Source organism: Gossypium hirsutum, chromosome A09, assembly GCF_007990345.1.
Source record: "Gossypium hirsutum isolate 1008001.06 chromosome A09, Gossypium_hirsutum_v2.1, whole genome shotgun sequence".
In the NCBI taxonomy this organism is placed as follows: Eukaryota; Viridiplantae; Streptophyta; class Magnoliopsida; order Malvales; family Malvaceae; genus Gossypium; species Gossypium hirsutum.
Window position 1 is genome coordinate 72,502,320 of NC_053432.1, and position 17,427 is coordinate 72,519,746.

The following is a 17,427-nucleotide window of genomic DNA, read 5'->3' on the forward strand; positions in this document are numbered from 1 at the left end:
TGTGATGACTAATGATGAGGGTTCTCTGGCATTTTAAGAGGGATTGACAGTCTTTGGAATCAACATTTGCTGTGGTTATGAAATGAACTTTGGCTTCTGTGTCCTGCATAAATTTAGCTTCTGCAAAGAGGAAACTAACTATTACAATTACTCTTGTCTCCCTTTTTATTTTATCAAGCATCGATAAAATATCATCCTCAATATTGATGGAAATACTAGAATCAAACCCGAATTGACTAAAATTTGATTTACTTGTTGTATACCCCCAAGTAACTAATTCATGATATCCAATCCCCAAAACTTACAAAATTAATATACAATCCTCAAAAATATATGGCTGAGATCCTAAGCTGGCTAAGGAGTGACACAAATTGTGCTATTCAACGTATATTTCTGTACTAGAGGTGGATTTTCTTCTTTCTTTTTAAACTACCTCAGGAGAGAAAATGAAGAGCAAGGACTAGTGTGAAACCCCTGAAACCATCACCTCTATGGCTGAGTTCCTTGAATCTGAGTTCCTTGAATCTGAATTCAAATCACATTGATCAGGCAACGAAGTCCGGTAACAATTGCGCAGCAAACCTTTTTCGGTTCTGAACGTCAATGTTCTCAATCTCATATGCAGCTGAAGAGTGGGGTGTTGAAGGGTTTATAGCACCATACTCATTTGGTTCACCAATGTCGAGCCTTCTCCCCATTTGCAGGGTTTGGTTTGGGAGAAAAGTTTGGTGAGTAGCAGACAAAGAGAGGTTTTCACAGTGGGGAAGACCAAGAGTGAGTGAAACACCATTACCAGGGAACCTTGGAGCGAAGTGTTCTGCATCAAACCTTGCCATTTCAGCAATAGGATATTGCCCGAAACCTCCAATGAAGTTGGTATCGGTTCCCATGAATGAGTAGCCCTCTTTGCCAAACTTGATGGAAACATCGTCTGCTGCCTCTCTTTGTTTAGTGTCCATGTCTATTGGGGACTGCAACAGTACTTCAGTGCTCCTTGGCTTCTTGGGACTTCCTTGGGTGATCCCTTCCAATTCGGATGAGCCAATGAAGGAATACCCTGACTGGTTTTGGGCATTTCCTGCAAGAGGAGACGTTGAAGCCATGGAAATGGACATTGAGGAAGCATTCTGGTTTGCAGAATTGTCCTGTTTCGAGCTGCTCAAACTTTTAGCTTGGTTCTTTGCTGGTGTTGGACCAGTGGATTTAGATGCTGAATCTTCATTGTTCTGTTCCTGCTCCTTGATTTCCTCCAGGTACATCTCTTCCACCATTGGCTTCCAAAGCCGGACTCGAGCATTTATGAACCAATTAGACACCTAAATTATCACACACACAAAAACATCATCGATTTAGACATGCCACAAGCGGGACAAGTCATAAGAGTCTCAAAAAGATTGCTACACAACACAGTACATAGGCGCCTGGTACCTGACTCCTGGTAAGCCCTGTTTGTTTAGCAAGCATGTGCTTGTCTGAGTCTTTAGGATATCTGGAAGTGCAAATATAGGAATCAGACACCATTGGAAGGGCATTCCAAAATTAGAAAGTTTAAGGAACGAATGGAAATTAATTACTAATACTTACGGGTGGAGAAAGTGTTCAAAGAGCCAAGCTCGAAGAACAGATACGGATCTTTCTGGTAGTCCTCTTTGTGGTCTCCAAGCATTGTGTTGGATCATCCCCAGCTGCTGAAGTGCTCTTTGTTGACGAAGCTGATGATCCACAAACTTAAGTCCGGAGCCTTCGGTCTTCCCTCCCAGTCTATCTTCTTCACCTAAGCTCTTGTTTACAGCTCGAATCTGGCCAATTATTGCATCTTTCAAACACCGAAACTGCTTAGAGATGGTCTTTAATGCAAGAGCTGTATATGTTTTAGCTAATCCAATTCCAGCCGTTTGCTCAAATGTGGATATTACAATCTGCATTTGGTGATGGTATTGCCTGTACCTTTGATCCACCTAAAAAACCCGATTTCAAGAATTTTGCATGCAGATTTTAGACTCTGATGGGTAAACTTGATAGATTTATGGTCGAAAAATAAAATTTCATGAAAATTTCGATATAATAAGACTTCAAAATTATTTAAAAAATCCAATTGATGAGCCAGTGAAACTAACTTTTATCCCACTTCTTTACTGATATCAATTTAGAACAAATTTTCCTTGACCAACATAACTTTCCCCAGAAAGTAAACTTGTTTTCTTATACACCTTCACTTTCAAGAAGAAATCAAACCAAACCCACCAAAACACATATAATAGACAAGTATATATACATATACGATAATTATATAATTTCCTTACCTCATCAAGCATGCTAATTAGCTTTGCTTTCTTCATCTGAATTTCTTGTCTCTCAGCCGTGCTCAGCTCAGTCCTGCGCTTACCAACAGCATCCTCGCCACCAGAACCGTCTCCGGCCGCTGCCGACAATTCTCCGGTACCCTTGCTTCTATTGCTATCATTTCCACAGCCCTTTTTTGCCATTTCGGTCTTTGTAAACCCAGTATTGTCGACATTAACAACCTCATCAAGAAGCTCTTGAGCAGCCCTCAAGTATTTAGAGCTCAACAACACACTTTGTATACCTGAAACCCCATTGGTCACCGCTGAACCGGAAGAAGCCGAACCGCCTGAAACTGCTTGAGGCTGTGATCCATAATTACTGGGCTGATGCTGGGAAGAAAGGGTCAAAGATAGTCCCTGCTGAGCTCGTGGGGTGTCACGTGGTGCTCCAGAAGGGTCAATAGGGTTGTACGAGTTGTAATGGAGGCGCTGTACGAGACCATGCAAGGAGGAGATGGCGTCTTGGTTGGAACCGGAGGTGACGGCGGGGAGAGGGATGCCGACGAGTTGCTGGGAGTGGGAAGAGGGAGCGTTAGGAGAGAGGGAGTTGAGGAAAACGAGGTTGTTTGAGGGCGGCGGAGGAGGAGGGGTATTAGAGTAGTGAACATAGGCAGGGTTCATAAGTACGAGGGTTTGAAGATCATCAGCTGCTTGGATTTCAGGGTTCCCATGAAAGTAGGCCGCCATATCGGATACGGCTTTCGCAGTTTCTAAACGAGTTTTGCAAAGATCTAATGGTATTTCCTGCACTTTCACTTCACTGAAAGGAAAAACATAGAGAAAGCATTAGTACTTGCGTAGTAAGTTAGATAGAGTAAAAAAAATCCAAATAAAAGAAGACCAAAAGCTTACACATATGTTTTACCTTATTCGAATCAACCAATGAAAAGGGTTTGGTTGTGTGATGAATTTGTGAATTGTGAGAGAAAATAGGAGAGCTAGTTTGTGAAGTTGCAGCAGCAGTAGCAGAAAGGATAAACGAAGGTGTTGGGATGGATGATCAAGTGGATCCTGGAGAAATCAATAGAAAGAAAAGGAGTGATGACCCCACATAGAGTTGAAACACAAGTAATTGTGATTGGTAAGGGATTGAAAACAAGCCATGTTACTTGTCTGTCTCTACTTCCTCATACGTACGTTGAGGACATGGGAAGAAGAAGAAGAAGAAGAAGAAGTGAATGAAAGGTGTGGTGTTTATATACAGATAAGAGGAGGAGGAGAATAGGAGAGAGAATAGGAGAGAGAATAGAGATTTGAAAGGGAGAGAATTGATTGTAGTTAATAATATTATCGGTACCTGCTGTGAGGATAATCTCAGTGCACACGTTTTTCATCATCATCATCACCTTCATTCTTCACTGCAATGAAAAACATGGATTTTTTAGCCCACCAAAAAAAAATATTAATGAAATTTAGAGAAAGAAAGCTAACAGAGATGTGGCTAAAAAAGTAGCATAATTAGAGAGAAAGAGAAGGGGCACATATAGGGATAACATGAATCACAACACTAATAGTATAAATCAACCTGTGTGAATATGATGTATGCACAGAATTGAAGAGATTGTAACAATTGAATTCCCAGATCATAAAATAGAGTTCCTTTTGTCAGACTCAAAGCCTCTGCAAACTCCCCCCAAACTGAAAAGGAAACAAATATAAAGGGGCGAGAAAAAGATACCCCATCTCTTTTATTCACTTCATTATCCACACACTCTCTTTGCATTCCTTTTTGGCTACTAAATTGAAATCATACCATACAAATTAATTTGTAGTGATTTTTTTTCTTAGAATAGATAAGTGGGAATTTTAGTGCAACTATGAAATGTTGTTATCCTTCACAAATGATGAACCAATTCCCCTTCCTTTTTCATTGGCTTGGGGAGGCCAAGTACCTGCGAATACATCAAAACTACCAACTTCTCTGATTTGACCCTCCCTTTTCAAATCAACTTCGATCCACCCAATTTTGCTCTCTCAAATATCACAAATATGACCCTTATTGAATTGGTGAAATAAATCGAAATAATATATTATGAAAAACATCAATTCTGGAGTTTTTAACTTCAAGTTTCACAATTACATTATAGAATGTATTAAAAAATAATTAAATATATAAATATAACAATTGTGGTGGTCTTAATTCATTTATAAAATCGCCTGCAATATATCAAATAATTGCACATTTTTATCCTATTTTTTTATCAATCATAATTCATTGCACATTTTTTATCACTTTATTCATTATTTATACGCTTTTACTTTTTACTAGTTTCTCATGCAGATTTATTATTATTATAACCGTTTACATTTTTTTATTAATAATCATTAATTTATTACATTATTTTTAGTTTTTTCACTTACTTTTTTGTATTTTTTTATTTTTTTTCACCTACGTGTGAGAGTGTCCATAATATTAGTAAATTAACGTTTTTAAAAAAAAATAATTTTATATTTATATGTGTTAGAAGTTTACAAACTGCTAAAAAATAGGGAAATCCCCTCCACAAACAAAAGCTTAATTACGAAAATGAAAAACATAATGTTTACTTATTTTTGTCATTTTAGCTCTTTTTTTTTATTATCATTTTTACTCTCAACTTTTAAATTTTAGTTATTTTATTTGTTTTTGAACAGAAAAGTGACTAATCTATTAAAATTTTTACAGTATTTATGTGACTACTAGCATGGTAATCTACGTATAATTCATGAAAATTAATAAAAAAAATTAAAAATAACAAATTTAAAAAAAGTTCATAAAAATTTTTAGAAAATTTATCAATGTTTGTAGTAAAGTATACGTAAAATGTCATTAAAATTTTAACAGTTTGATCAATTTTTCTACCAAAAATAAATAATTTAACTAAATTTTAAAGGTTCAAAGCTAAATGACCTAAAATAAAAAAATAAAAGCTAAAATGACAAAGATAATAAACATTAAGGACTAAATTTATGTTGATGACAAAATAAAACGAGTATAATAATTAAACGAAAAGAAAAATAAAAGAGAGGATGAATTGTTGATGATGATGATGATGATAAACAGAGAGGGTCCTATTCCTCAATTCTACATTAAATATCTCTTTGTCTTTTTCCTTTTTTATTTTTAATTTTCAAATTTTAGTTTTTTTCCCTTCTAGTGGATTATTGAAGATAAAGCAATTAAGTTACAAATCAACAAAGATCCAACCACCAATGCTTGACAAAACTTGAACACAAAATGAAATAAATATTAGTAATGGTATATAACGACCTAAAATCCGTGGGCACCGGAAAAGTGTATTATCGGGCCTCCGTCTTAGTAAACCGAGTTAGTAAATAATTATTAGGAGTAATTATGAGTCTAATAGTGTGTTTAATTAGATTTTTATTTAGTGAATTTAGCTTAATTTAAAGTAATTAGGAAAAATGATCAAATTGAATAAAGAGTGAAAGTCTAATTACAGATTAAAAGAAAGTAAAAAGGGCTAAAATGAGAATTAAGCCATTAAGCATAGTTCAGCGGCATAAAAGGGAATAAAATCTAAGATTTTATTTGTTTTAATTATATAATTAATGATATTTAAATATAATTTATATTATATGAATTTATGATAATTAAATTATAATGATATTATATTATTAAATAAATTAAAATATGCCAATTGTATGGATATGATAAAATATATGTGTAATATATGTATTTGTACATTTGTAATATAATTGTATATATTTTCTTAAGTTTTAAGTAAATGATATTTATTAATTAAATTATTATATTATAAGATTTTTTTTATTTGATAAATTAGTTAGATTAAGACAAATGTAAGGTTATGATATGGTATAAATTTATTAATTATATTTGTTATTAAAATAAATATTTTATAATTATTAATTAACTTAAATATAAAATAAAGTAAATGAAATAAAAAGAAAAGAAAACATAAAACAAAAGAAACAAAGCCAAAAGTAACAGAGGCTATTTCGAAACAGAGCAGGAAAGAAAAAGGAAAGAAAGAAGAAAGGAAAAATTCAAGTTTTAAAGCTTGAAGTTTAATTGGTAAGTTTAATTGGTAAGTTTCATCAAGTCCTTTTCCTATAAATTTAATGTTTTTGGAACCCTAGAGTGAAATACTCTTGGATTTAAGTTGAAATTTTGAATGTTAATAGATTTTTGAGTAGGTTTTATGTTGAACAAATGATGGAATTGGGGGTTTATTTGATAGAAATTTTGATTGGAATTGAATAAAGGATTGAATTGTAAACTAAGCTATAAGTTTTGAGTTTTAGGGATTAAATTGGAATAAATTCGAAATTATGAAAATATGATAAAAATTAGATAGTTAAATGTGAGTTTGGCAAGAAATTGAGTAGCAAAAAGGTATGAATTGAGAAAGAAAAATATATAGGTTTAGTTAGGATTAAATTGGAATTAAAGTAAAAGTTAGATAAAAATTTCAGCAATTAAATTGTGTTGTGTTAATGATTTTGAAATTATTTTAATTGTTCGTAGCTAATATCGAGCCTGAAGCATCGACCCAAAAAGGAAAAGAAAAGATCGTCGAGGATTAAATCAGAAGAGAATTCTGGTTTGTATCACTATAATTCAAACTTTATCATTATTATGTGTTTAATTTACTAATTATGTGTGGTAAGTATTTTAAGGTAAGTGTTTAGTAAAATGATAAATTTATGATTGGGTACTGAAATTGAGACTGATACTAAACTGAATTATGGAATACTGAATATTGTTTTGAGCATTAAATTGAATTGTGAAGTTACTAAATATTGTTATGTGTATTGCATTGAACTGTGAAATTACTAAAGTAATGAATTACTGTAATACTGTGAAACTGATTGAAATAAGGAATTATATTTGATACTGAACTGAGATGGAAATTGTACTGAAAAGTAAATTAAATACCCTATTAACTAGTCGGGCTAGTTGGATATAGTAGGCATGCCATAGGATATGGAAGAGTATGGGTTTTTGCTGGCTTACTGATCAGGCACTTATATGCCGACCACTGTTACTGTTACTGTTACCGATTCGACACTTTGTGTATCGAATACTGTTACTGTTACAGATTAGGTTCAATACTGTTACTGCTACCGTTACTGATTACTATTTAGGTACTGTGTACCATTAAGGCACAATGTGCCGTACTGGTGTGTTGGTTGGAATCTGTGTATCCGCCAAGTCCGAGTGAAGTTAATAGGGGCAAATGAAATAAATTTACTGATATAAAACTAAATTTGAATGATATGGCATATGTGAAAGGTGAGAATTGAAATAAAGAAATAAGAATGGTATATATATAATCAAATGATAACATAAAAAGATTGAATTGTTTATTAAGTGATGATAATTGTAATGTAAAAGAATGTGTGTGATTTAATGTATTTAATTATAAATTGAATTATAGTGATACCACTGAGTATATGCATACTCAGCGTACGGTTGTTTCTATGCGCAGGTTGTAAAAGTCAAGTACTGAACCATCATCCAAAGCCAGACCCGACTTCAGCAAACTTTTGGTGATGCATATTTTCTTTTAGTAATGTGGCATGTACATAGAATGTGTATAAAGGTTATTATGTTTTGATTATAAATGGTTAAAAATGTTAGTATTACAAGTTTAAGAATTATAATGAAAGAAATTTATCCATTTCAATGTAATTAGTACATTGATATATTTAAATTGACATTATATTGATTGAGTTTGATTAGAAGGTATTTAGAATAGAAAATGAGTATATGAGAAGAGTTGGTTGAATTGGTTATGTTTGAAATAGATAAGGTTTTAATTGCAGGGGATTTTATGTAAAAATAAGCAGAAATGCTGTCGAAATCTAATAAAAAAATTTCGGAGTACTTGAACGAGTCTCGTTTCACTTTTAATACATGTTTTAGACTTCGAGAGTTCATTACAGGGACTTAGTTATTAAATTATACTATGAATGTTATTTTATTTGTGAACACACACTTGGATGGTTGCCATTAAAGCGTTACATCAACTTTTAATATTACCAAGATTGATATATATATCAAGAATTATTTAAGTCTTGAAGAAAACATGGATTTCCTCTTGACTAAAGTGTCTATAGTTCCAAGTTCTTAATTTTAACTACTAATAAAAATATGTTATTATCGATATAAGGAAAAAGTTACCGTGGTTTGTGACGGTTCATTTGAATAGTTGAGGAGTTGAGAATATTCAAGGGAGAGAAAGAAAGTGTGGCTTATCTTTTACATCGATATCCTTAATATTTAAAAAGAAATCTCTGATTATCCTTAATGTGCTATGTTTTGTCTATATAGTAATGTCTTGTTATTGTAAGGTATAAGTTGTCATGTCAAAACAATAGATATATACAACGTTTGAATCACAAATACTCAATTCATGTAAAGGTGGATCTTGATGACTAAGGCTTTTGAGGTCTTGGACCGTCATGTGTTTTTAACTTGCGAAATGAGCCTTCTTAATCCAGGGTGCTAACTGGTGAGACTGGAGGGACAAGATGCAGGCTCATAAGATGTAACAGTTATAAAAAAAGAAAAGCATGCATCAAGAAAAGCATGCTCCGTAAATCATCTAATTGGATAAAATGGTGATCGAGAGGTAAATGTGGGCCAATTAGTAGTTTGAGCAATTTAGATCCGTAATCCAATAATTGAGAACATGGACATCAATCGACCACTTTTTCTCATTGAATTGATTTTTTTGTATTTTTGACTATTATTCAATTTAGTCATCTTAGATGTATTTGAGCTTAATTAACCTTGAATTATGAATTGTCGTAATATAACACTTAATCATTAGTTAGCTAGACTTCTTAGTTGCATGCTTGATCGTTGTCATTCATCTTATCGCTTGTTGTCTCTTAGGTTCGATCCTTGGAATATTCAAAGTGTTCCATAGTAACATTTCTAAATATGACAACTAACCTGTCACACTTGTAATAAAAGTCACCTTTAAATCCTTATATTTGTGCTAATTCTCTGCTCGAAGTCATACGTCGTGGTGTAGTCAATGTGCTAAGAGGAAGAAGCTAATGGCACAAAAGGGGTTTATTAAAGAAAGAAATGTACAAGAGTTTTGATTTATTGAGCATAGCATTAAGTTTTCTTAGAATGGAATGAACTAATGTATTCAATGGCTCATGTCAAGTTGTATGTGAAGAACATGGTACTAGAATTTTATTCCAACCTAGAAAATTTCATCAATGATGAGAATGATAGACATTATAGGAAGGCATATGTAAGTAGAAATTACTTTACATTTAGTTCAACAATCATTAGTTATTTTTTGAAGCATCGTGGCGAGGATCAAAATGACTTTGTCCCCAACTTTGATTATCTAGCAACAACCTTAACTAAGGGTCTGAGAAAAAATTGGCTAAATGGGCAAGGATTATTAAAACATTTGAGTTGCAAATAGCCTAACCAACACTTCATGTCATTGTCATAATGATTTGGTTGTCATCAAAGCAACACATGTATGTCAACAAGAAGATAGTTTTACTTTTATACAAGGTAGCATCTTTTAATTTGTTTGATTTAGGGAAACTAATTTATGATGAAATTGTCAAGCATACAAAAACTAGAAACATGAGGAACTTTCCCTCATTAATTTTTCAAATCTTGCTATACCAAAATAATGATCTTTTGAATGAGGATGATGTACATGAGCCTAAGCAACATCAATTGAAGTATTCAAGCAAGTGGAACTAAGTCAAACATGTTGCATACGGGTTTGATGCTAATGAAGAAGATGGAGGATCTAAGTCTAGTTCAAATCAAGAAGTAGATGTTACTCTAGTTGCAATCCAAGGTACAACTATTGTAGAACAAACTAGATTGATTGAACATCTTGATGCAGAAGTCGCTAGCATTGATAAGCAAATGAAATTTTAAAGCAAACAGATCAAACTTCTGAGTAACCAGAAGAGTTGAGTTATTCATTTTAAAGCAAGTATCCTTTCTCATTGAACATAACCTTCTTTCAAATTTTTGTCCAAAAAAGAAGGCGATATGAGCTACAATATTGAACTTTGGTTGTATAAGATTTGAGGGGAGGAACTTTTTTCTTGTTGCTGCAAATATTATTGGTTGGTTTTGGTTGATTTTTAGTTTTTGATTGAGTTTCAAAAGGAGAGCTTTCACCTTAAATATTTGCATGAGTATGATTACCTCGCTTGAAGAAATTGTTATAGTATTTTTTATTTTTAAAAAAATACCAAAAAGGAGAATATTAATATTGCCAATTGCAATTCACTTTACAACTAGACATTGTGCAGCTTGCTATATTTGTTAACATGTTTTAACCTAAAATTTTCTTACACCATTTTGAGGATTTTGAGCAACAATATTTGAGATGGTGTTTGGTGAAGATATTTTAATCAAGCGAAGATTCTTTCCAAGAGATCTATTGTGATTCACTAGCCGTGTTTAGAGAGATGCTATTGTTGTAAAAGTTTAAGTAATGAAGATCTCTTCTTAATTTATACCTTATCACATAACTAATTGAGTGTAAACGAAGTGACATGATATGATAATACCAACAAAAGATTCACAAGTAACATTATTTATATATTGAAAACTTGTTTATTGGTTTATGTATGAATTGCAAAAGCACGTAATTGTTCAATAGGGAAACTTGTATTTAGGTGCAATTTGTTAGTAAATAAATTATTTTTATTTAGCATGTAACTAAGTTTTCTAAGAAAAAAATTTTAGTGATAGACTTAGTTAAACATAAAAGAGCGATGTTACAGCATGGTCACCTGGCTAAAATTAAATTAAATTATATACTCTTAATTCAAGCTCCAATAGACTAAGAAAAACTTATGTTGTTAGTTAGTAACACGACAGCAGGAAAACTTTTAGAAATTTAAAATTAAAGAAAAACGAAATCCTCTGTTCAGGGTTTAGAATTTTACACTCAATTTTTATAAATTAAAAAAAAAAGAGAGGAAATCCTCTACATATTTTGTCCTCATCTTCCTAGACATCCTTCTCATGGTTCCAAAGGGATCCCTAAAACTCAAAAGAAAAAGAAAAAGTACGGTACGAATAAGTTTATTAAAAGGATAAAAGAAGCTACTGGCCTTGATGAAAAAAAATCGAAGAAGATTCTATATGGGGTGGAGATCTATTTAATTGATTAATAAACAATGCGAAGGACAAAGTGTACCTATATATATTTCTATCTGAAATGATGAGCAAACGTATTTGAAGAAACTCTGCTAGCTATCACCATCATCAGTAACAATTATGGAAGTATGAAAAGAGGGAGCAGAGGAATGACAGACAGACAGGCTTTAGAGTTTGGATGCATTTATTTATGCTACCATTTCATCTTCATGAGGTAATCCCAATTTGTTTTGGTTGTTACGTTGTGGGCTTATTATTTAAGGGATTTTAATCAACTGTCGTTCTCAGGTCATAACCATCACCAGCTGTCTTCTTAACTATATATATATATATAGCTGCGGTTCCTAGGATTCTCTTGACGAGTGATAGATTAGGAAACTTTTTCACTTTAATCATTCTTTAACCCCGCTGCTCTGCCTTGTCCTGCCCATCTCGTTGAGTTCAACGCGCGAGTCATTCAAAGTTTAGATATCTACCCTCTCTCTTCCCTTAGTTTTGCACTGATTTTAATCCCTTTTATTTTTGCATGGGATGATATCAAAAAGCCGAAACGTCCTTTTCTTGGCATACAAAATACCTGGTTTTCTGGGCGATCTTTTCAGCCGCACGTACGCTTTATTATTTTTTTATAGTACATAACATTACCATCCTTAATTTGATGCTTCACACTTCCTGTAATGATATGGAAATATTGATTATTTATAAAACAAAAGTTTTTATTTGTCATATATCAGAATCTCAACCCACATGCTTTCCCATCAATTATAGAAGAATGATGAGATTACTTTTGGTAATATTAAATTTAATAAAATCCTGACGACATATAAAATAAAATATCAAAATTTGTATTTAAATTAAATAATAAAATATCAACATTATTTTTATTATAGTAGATAATAAATTATATTAAGATTATATTACTCATATTAAATAAAATAAAATTTACATTAAAATAAATAATAATAAAAGATTGAGAGAATAAAAAAATATAATTACTATTAAAATGTGATTTCATCCCCAAAAAAAGAACCTTAAATTAACTTTAATTTCAATTTCTTTCAATATTTCACTTCTGATATAGTTTATGTCGCTATTATAACTCTGTATATACATAAAAGAAAAGTGAAGCCAAAATCTTGATTTTATTTTTGTTTAATCCTAGTACATTGCCGTCATATGTTCCCTTGATGACTACAAAACCAATGGAAGTGGTACACATCACATCCAACAAAACCCCCTAAAATATGTGCTTCAATTTGTAAATCACATGAATTTCTCTTTCGAGGAAAATATTTCATTTATTATTTTCTTATGATGATGAGAAGATAGTATGTAAGAACTCCTTATGGTATTGGAATATAAGATTCTCTATTTATTTAGGTTTAATTTAACCTCACTTGGATCAAAAGTACTTTTAAAATTATAAACAATATTAAACAAATAATTTTTGGAATCAGAATTACTTTTAAAAAGTGCTTTTGAATCAAATAGTAAAAGCAGTATTTTCTAACTTCTGCTTTTGGCAAAAGAGCTTTTAGGAATAACGAACAATTTTAACTCTTATAACATATTTTATATAATATTTATATTAGGTATGTAATTACTTTCCTATTGAAATTTATTTTAAATATATAATATCATATATTTAAATTTTTATTGGTTATATTTTAATATTTAAAATATAGTTTATATATTCAAATTAAATTTTATAATAATAAATTGCTTAAAAAATATATTTCATATATTAAAATATTAACAAAAAATTATAATAAATTATTTTTTATATATTCTTACTAAAATATCTTAATATTATTAACTAATTTGAACATCATTTAAATGCATATTTTTTACTTTATAATACTGTGTTTAAAATGAATATTTTATTTCTCAAAAGTACTTTTTAACAGTAATACTAAACACTTAAACCAAACTTTTCAAAAGTACTTCTCAAAATCACTTTTCCACAACACTTTTTAAAAGCACTTCTCAAAAGCAATGCTAAACTAGCCCTTAGTTTGTATTATTTTCTTTTTATATTCAGTACATATTTGTATATTTAATAACTAAAACATATTAAATTAATGCATGTTATCTTTTAGATTTAAAAGATTTAGAAAATAAAGTAAATAATTAAAATAAAGTATTTGAAAAATAATACACAATAAAAAATGTAGTCAATGAGGCCTTAGGTCTTAAATACCTAGGTTCAAAACTTACCATGTGCAATTTTATGTATAGCACATTGAGTTCCCCTCATGTGCGGTTGTCATGGGTGAGTTTTTGTCCAGTTAGGTTAGTCAATTTGTTGGCTTTAACATGCATTGTTTCAGTTCTTAATCTGTTTGTGATATAGGTTGTCATTTGTAATAGTTTAATATTTGTGATTACTCGAACTTGTATTTGTACTAGTTACACTTCAAAAAAATGTATATGTGATATTAAAATATACTTTGAACCCCATGTGAGTTCACGAGAGGATGTGAACTCATCACGTGTGAACCCCCTATGCGAACTATGTAAGCTACGAGTCTTAACGAGTCAAGTAAACAAGTAGCGGGTTGGTAATGGTGAACACCATAATAATTCATCCCCCACCTAATTTAAAGAAGAGTTATAAAGTGACTCTTCTAAGAAATTGGCTTCGCGAGGTGGAATGAAACGTATCACATACACTTTTCTCTTTAAATTGTCATCTATGGTTCACTATATGTTGAGGAGAAGTATATTTGTATAAAGCTAATTGTGCCTTCATTCTCAAGCACACTAATCGTCAAGGTATTAAATTATTTAAAAGGAAGTTATTTTAACCCTAAGTATCAGACAATTTGAATTTGAATTTTTTTAGAAGGAATTGTTGTTGATAAGAACAATCGTGACTCAGAGCTAAATTTCTTAAAATTTCCAAAAATTTTCATGCTCTTACCCCAAAAGCACACTTCTTTGGATTCAACTTCATGTTGTAGGCTCGCATAACAGCAAAAGTGTTGACAAATCCCCAATATGCCTCATAAAAATAAAACTCTTCACCAACATGTTATCTACGTAGACTTCAACACTACGACCGACCTGCTCTTTGAAAACCTTACTAACCAACCTCTGATATGCTACACCCGCATTTTTCAACCCAAAAGGCATAACCCAATAGTATAATAAACCTTTCTCAGTGAAACAAGTCATTTTATCTTAGTCCTTTGAAGCCATGGAAATTTGATTATACCTTGAGAATGCATCCAGGAAGCTCATGAACTTATGGTCTGATGATGCATCCACCAGTCTATCAATTGAGGGCAAAGGAAAATTATCTTTTGGACAAGCCTTGTTAAGAATGGTAAAATCAATGCATGTTCTCCACTTTCCATTAGCTTTTTCTCCAACACAACATTTGATACCCAGTTTAGGTATGCCACCCCCTTGATAAATCTCGTTGAAAACAATTTGCCTACCTCTTGTCTAATGGCCTTCACAACCTATGGAGAAAACCTTCTTCTTTTCTGTTTAACTGGTTTAACCTCAAGGGACACATAACTGATAGACAATCACCTAAGGATCTACACTAGGCATGCCCGCTGCTGACCATGTAAAAAAGTCTTAATTCTCCCTCAAGCACTGTACTAAGTCCTCATTTTTCTTCTCATGTTGCTTTTGGCTTGCGAATTATTTCCTCACTTCTAACATTCATACTATCCAAATCTAAATGCGCATTTGTTTAACTGACAACATATGTGTAACAACTCGGTTTTAGCAAAATTAAAATAGTGGTTTTGGAACCAAAAATCCAAGGTCAGAAAGTTATTTTAATATTATTTTTGGGGTTTATAGCATGTGATTATTTATGTTTGAAAATTTCGAGAAATAATTTTAGCATTTGAATGCTTAATTTGAGAAAAGGACCAAATCGCGTAAAATACAAAAGTGGCATTCTATATGTTAAATGTGTTTAATTGCTATGGTTGATTAAATGTGAAGTCCTTATGTTGTAAATAGACCATTGATAGTGGGAATGTACATAAATGGTCTTATATTTGATGGTTAAATGGTAAACTATGTATTAATGATAAATAAATAAAATAAAGTTAAAATAAGCCTAATGAACATCATTCATAACCGATTATTAAGAGAAAAAGAAGAGGAAAATATGGTTTTAGGGTTCGGCCATTGTCGTTCTAGATTAAGGTATGTTTTGAGCTCAGTTTTTTATGATTTCTATGTTTTTGTGATCGTTGCTCCGTGTTCTAGCTAGCCCATGTCCTAATTTTTGAAATTTTTGATGATTTCATGAAGTGGCATTGATGATAGCTTGATGTTTTTGAATGTTGATGATGGAAAATGAATAATTGCTGATAGATTTTCATGTTTTGTAAAGTGATTTTTGATAAAAATGCTTAAATAGGATTAAATTATGAAATTTGTAAATTGAGAGGTTGAAATGTGAAATAAATGTGAAATATGGGCTGCTACGGGCACTATGGTAATTAGGCTAAGCATTGGTCTTATTGAATTTTGTGAATTTTATGTATTTGTGAAAAAGAGACTAAATTGAATAAATGTGAAACTTTAGGGACTAAACTGAAAAAATTCCCAAATAGGTATTTTTGGATGAAATTGAATGAAGAGGTGATTAATTGTGCTAAATTTTAATTCATATAGATCAAGAAAGAAAGAAATCAGATTTAGATCAGGGGAAATCAAAAGTTGTCGAGTAGTCGATCCAATCCGTTCATCGTATATACAAGGTAAGTTCATGTGCAAATAAACATCTTTAAATTGATTTATATATGTTTATTTGTTGTTGAATTTCTATGGATGTTGAACGAGCAAATATGAGCAAGAATCGATGAAGTCACGATATACGAAAGTCCCGTACGAACCTTAGGAAAAGTATAGGATACAAATGTCATGACATTAGGATTACCGAGATGTGATTACATGTAAGAACATGTCTGGGACATTGGCATTGTATTGTGATTACGTGTAAGACCATGTCTAGGACATTGGCATCGTTATGTGATTTCGTGTAAGACCCTGTCTAGGACAGTGGCATCGATATGTGATAACATGTAAGATCATATTTGGGATATGGCATTTTACGAGCTTTATGTGATTTCTAAGTATCCTTAATAATTCCGAATGGTTCAACGGACAAAGTCAAGTCGAGAAAGAATGTGTGAAAAAGTTAAGTGACTCTAGTACGTATGAGATTTATACGAGCTTTGAAAAGGGAAGTAATTGATGAATTCAACTATGATATTGAATATGTGTATAATGAGAAAGGTTTGTGAACTTATAAATGCTTACTCATAGTTTGCTTATTAATGGAAATGATGTTGATGCATGTGGTAATTTATTTGTATATGGCTTACTAAGCTTTTAAAGCTTACTTTGTATGTTCTTTCCCTGTTTTTTAGATTATCGAAGCTAGCTCAAACTCGAGGATCATCGGGAAAATGTCATCACACTATCGATCATCTTGTTGGTACTTTTGAAGCTTTGTATATATGGTATATGTCATATATAGGCTAGTGTTAAGATGATAAGTTTTGAGTTATGATTTTAGCCATGAGATTTGGCTTGCAAATGATGTAAATATTGGTGTGAATTTGGCCATTTGAGTTGGTTTGATTTATGTGTTTGATAATTATTATGTGATGTATAAGTTGTCTTTTGTTTTGGGAATGTTTGGTATTGTTTTATGATTGCTCTACTGGCTAGATGTTAATTGATATATTATTGCTTGGAAGATAGTATGTTAATTGTTTACCACTTATATTTAACTTGCATGCATTATCAAAACACTATTTTTTTATACATATAATTTTTAGCAAATTTGTATATAATTGCGTTTTTTCTTATGTTATTTATTATATATATAATTTATGCTAATTTCAGGTTAATTTTATAATTCATATTTTTATTCTATATTATTTTAATATTCAATTATTTTAAAAAATG

The 17,427-nt window shown here is 31.6% G+C and overlaps 1 protein-coding gene across 3 annotated transcripts; it reads right to left on the reverse strand.

Moving 5' to 3' along the window:
• Nucleotides 1-232: 232 nt before the first annotated feature.
• LOC107889446 (BEL1-like homeodomain protein 1) lies at nucleotides 233-4,158 on the reverse strand. 3 transcript variants are annotated; one of them, XM_016813859.2, is made up of 7 exons: nucleotides 3,871-4,158; nucleotides 3,643-3,703; nucleotides 3,211-3,356; nucleotides 2,304-3,105; nucleotides 1,585-1,958; nucleotides 1,429-1,489; nucleotides 233-1,316 (listed from the first exon to the last, which is right to left on the reverse strand). In XM_016813859.2, exons 4-7 carry the CDS (start codon nucleotides 3,030-3,032, stop codon nucleotides 546-548), a joined length of 1,935 nt encoding a protein of 644 aa, XP_016669348.2. In that variant the 5' UTR covers nucleotides 3,033-3,105; nucleotides 3,211-3,356; nucleotides 3,643-3,703; nucleotides 3,871-4,158; the 3' UTR covers nucleotides 233-545. The 3 variants fall into 3 exon arrangements, with proteins under 3 accessions (XP_016669348.2, XP_016669352.2, XP_016669350.2); XM_016813863.2 differs by lacking the exon at nucleotides 3,211-3,356; XM_016813861.2 differs by lacking the exons at nucleotides 3,643-3,703; nucleotides 3,871-4,158 and having other exon boundaries at nucleotides 3,211-3,581.
• Nucleotides 4,159-17,427: the final 13,269 nt, after the last annotated feature.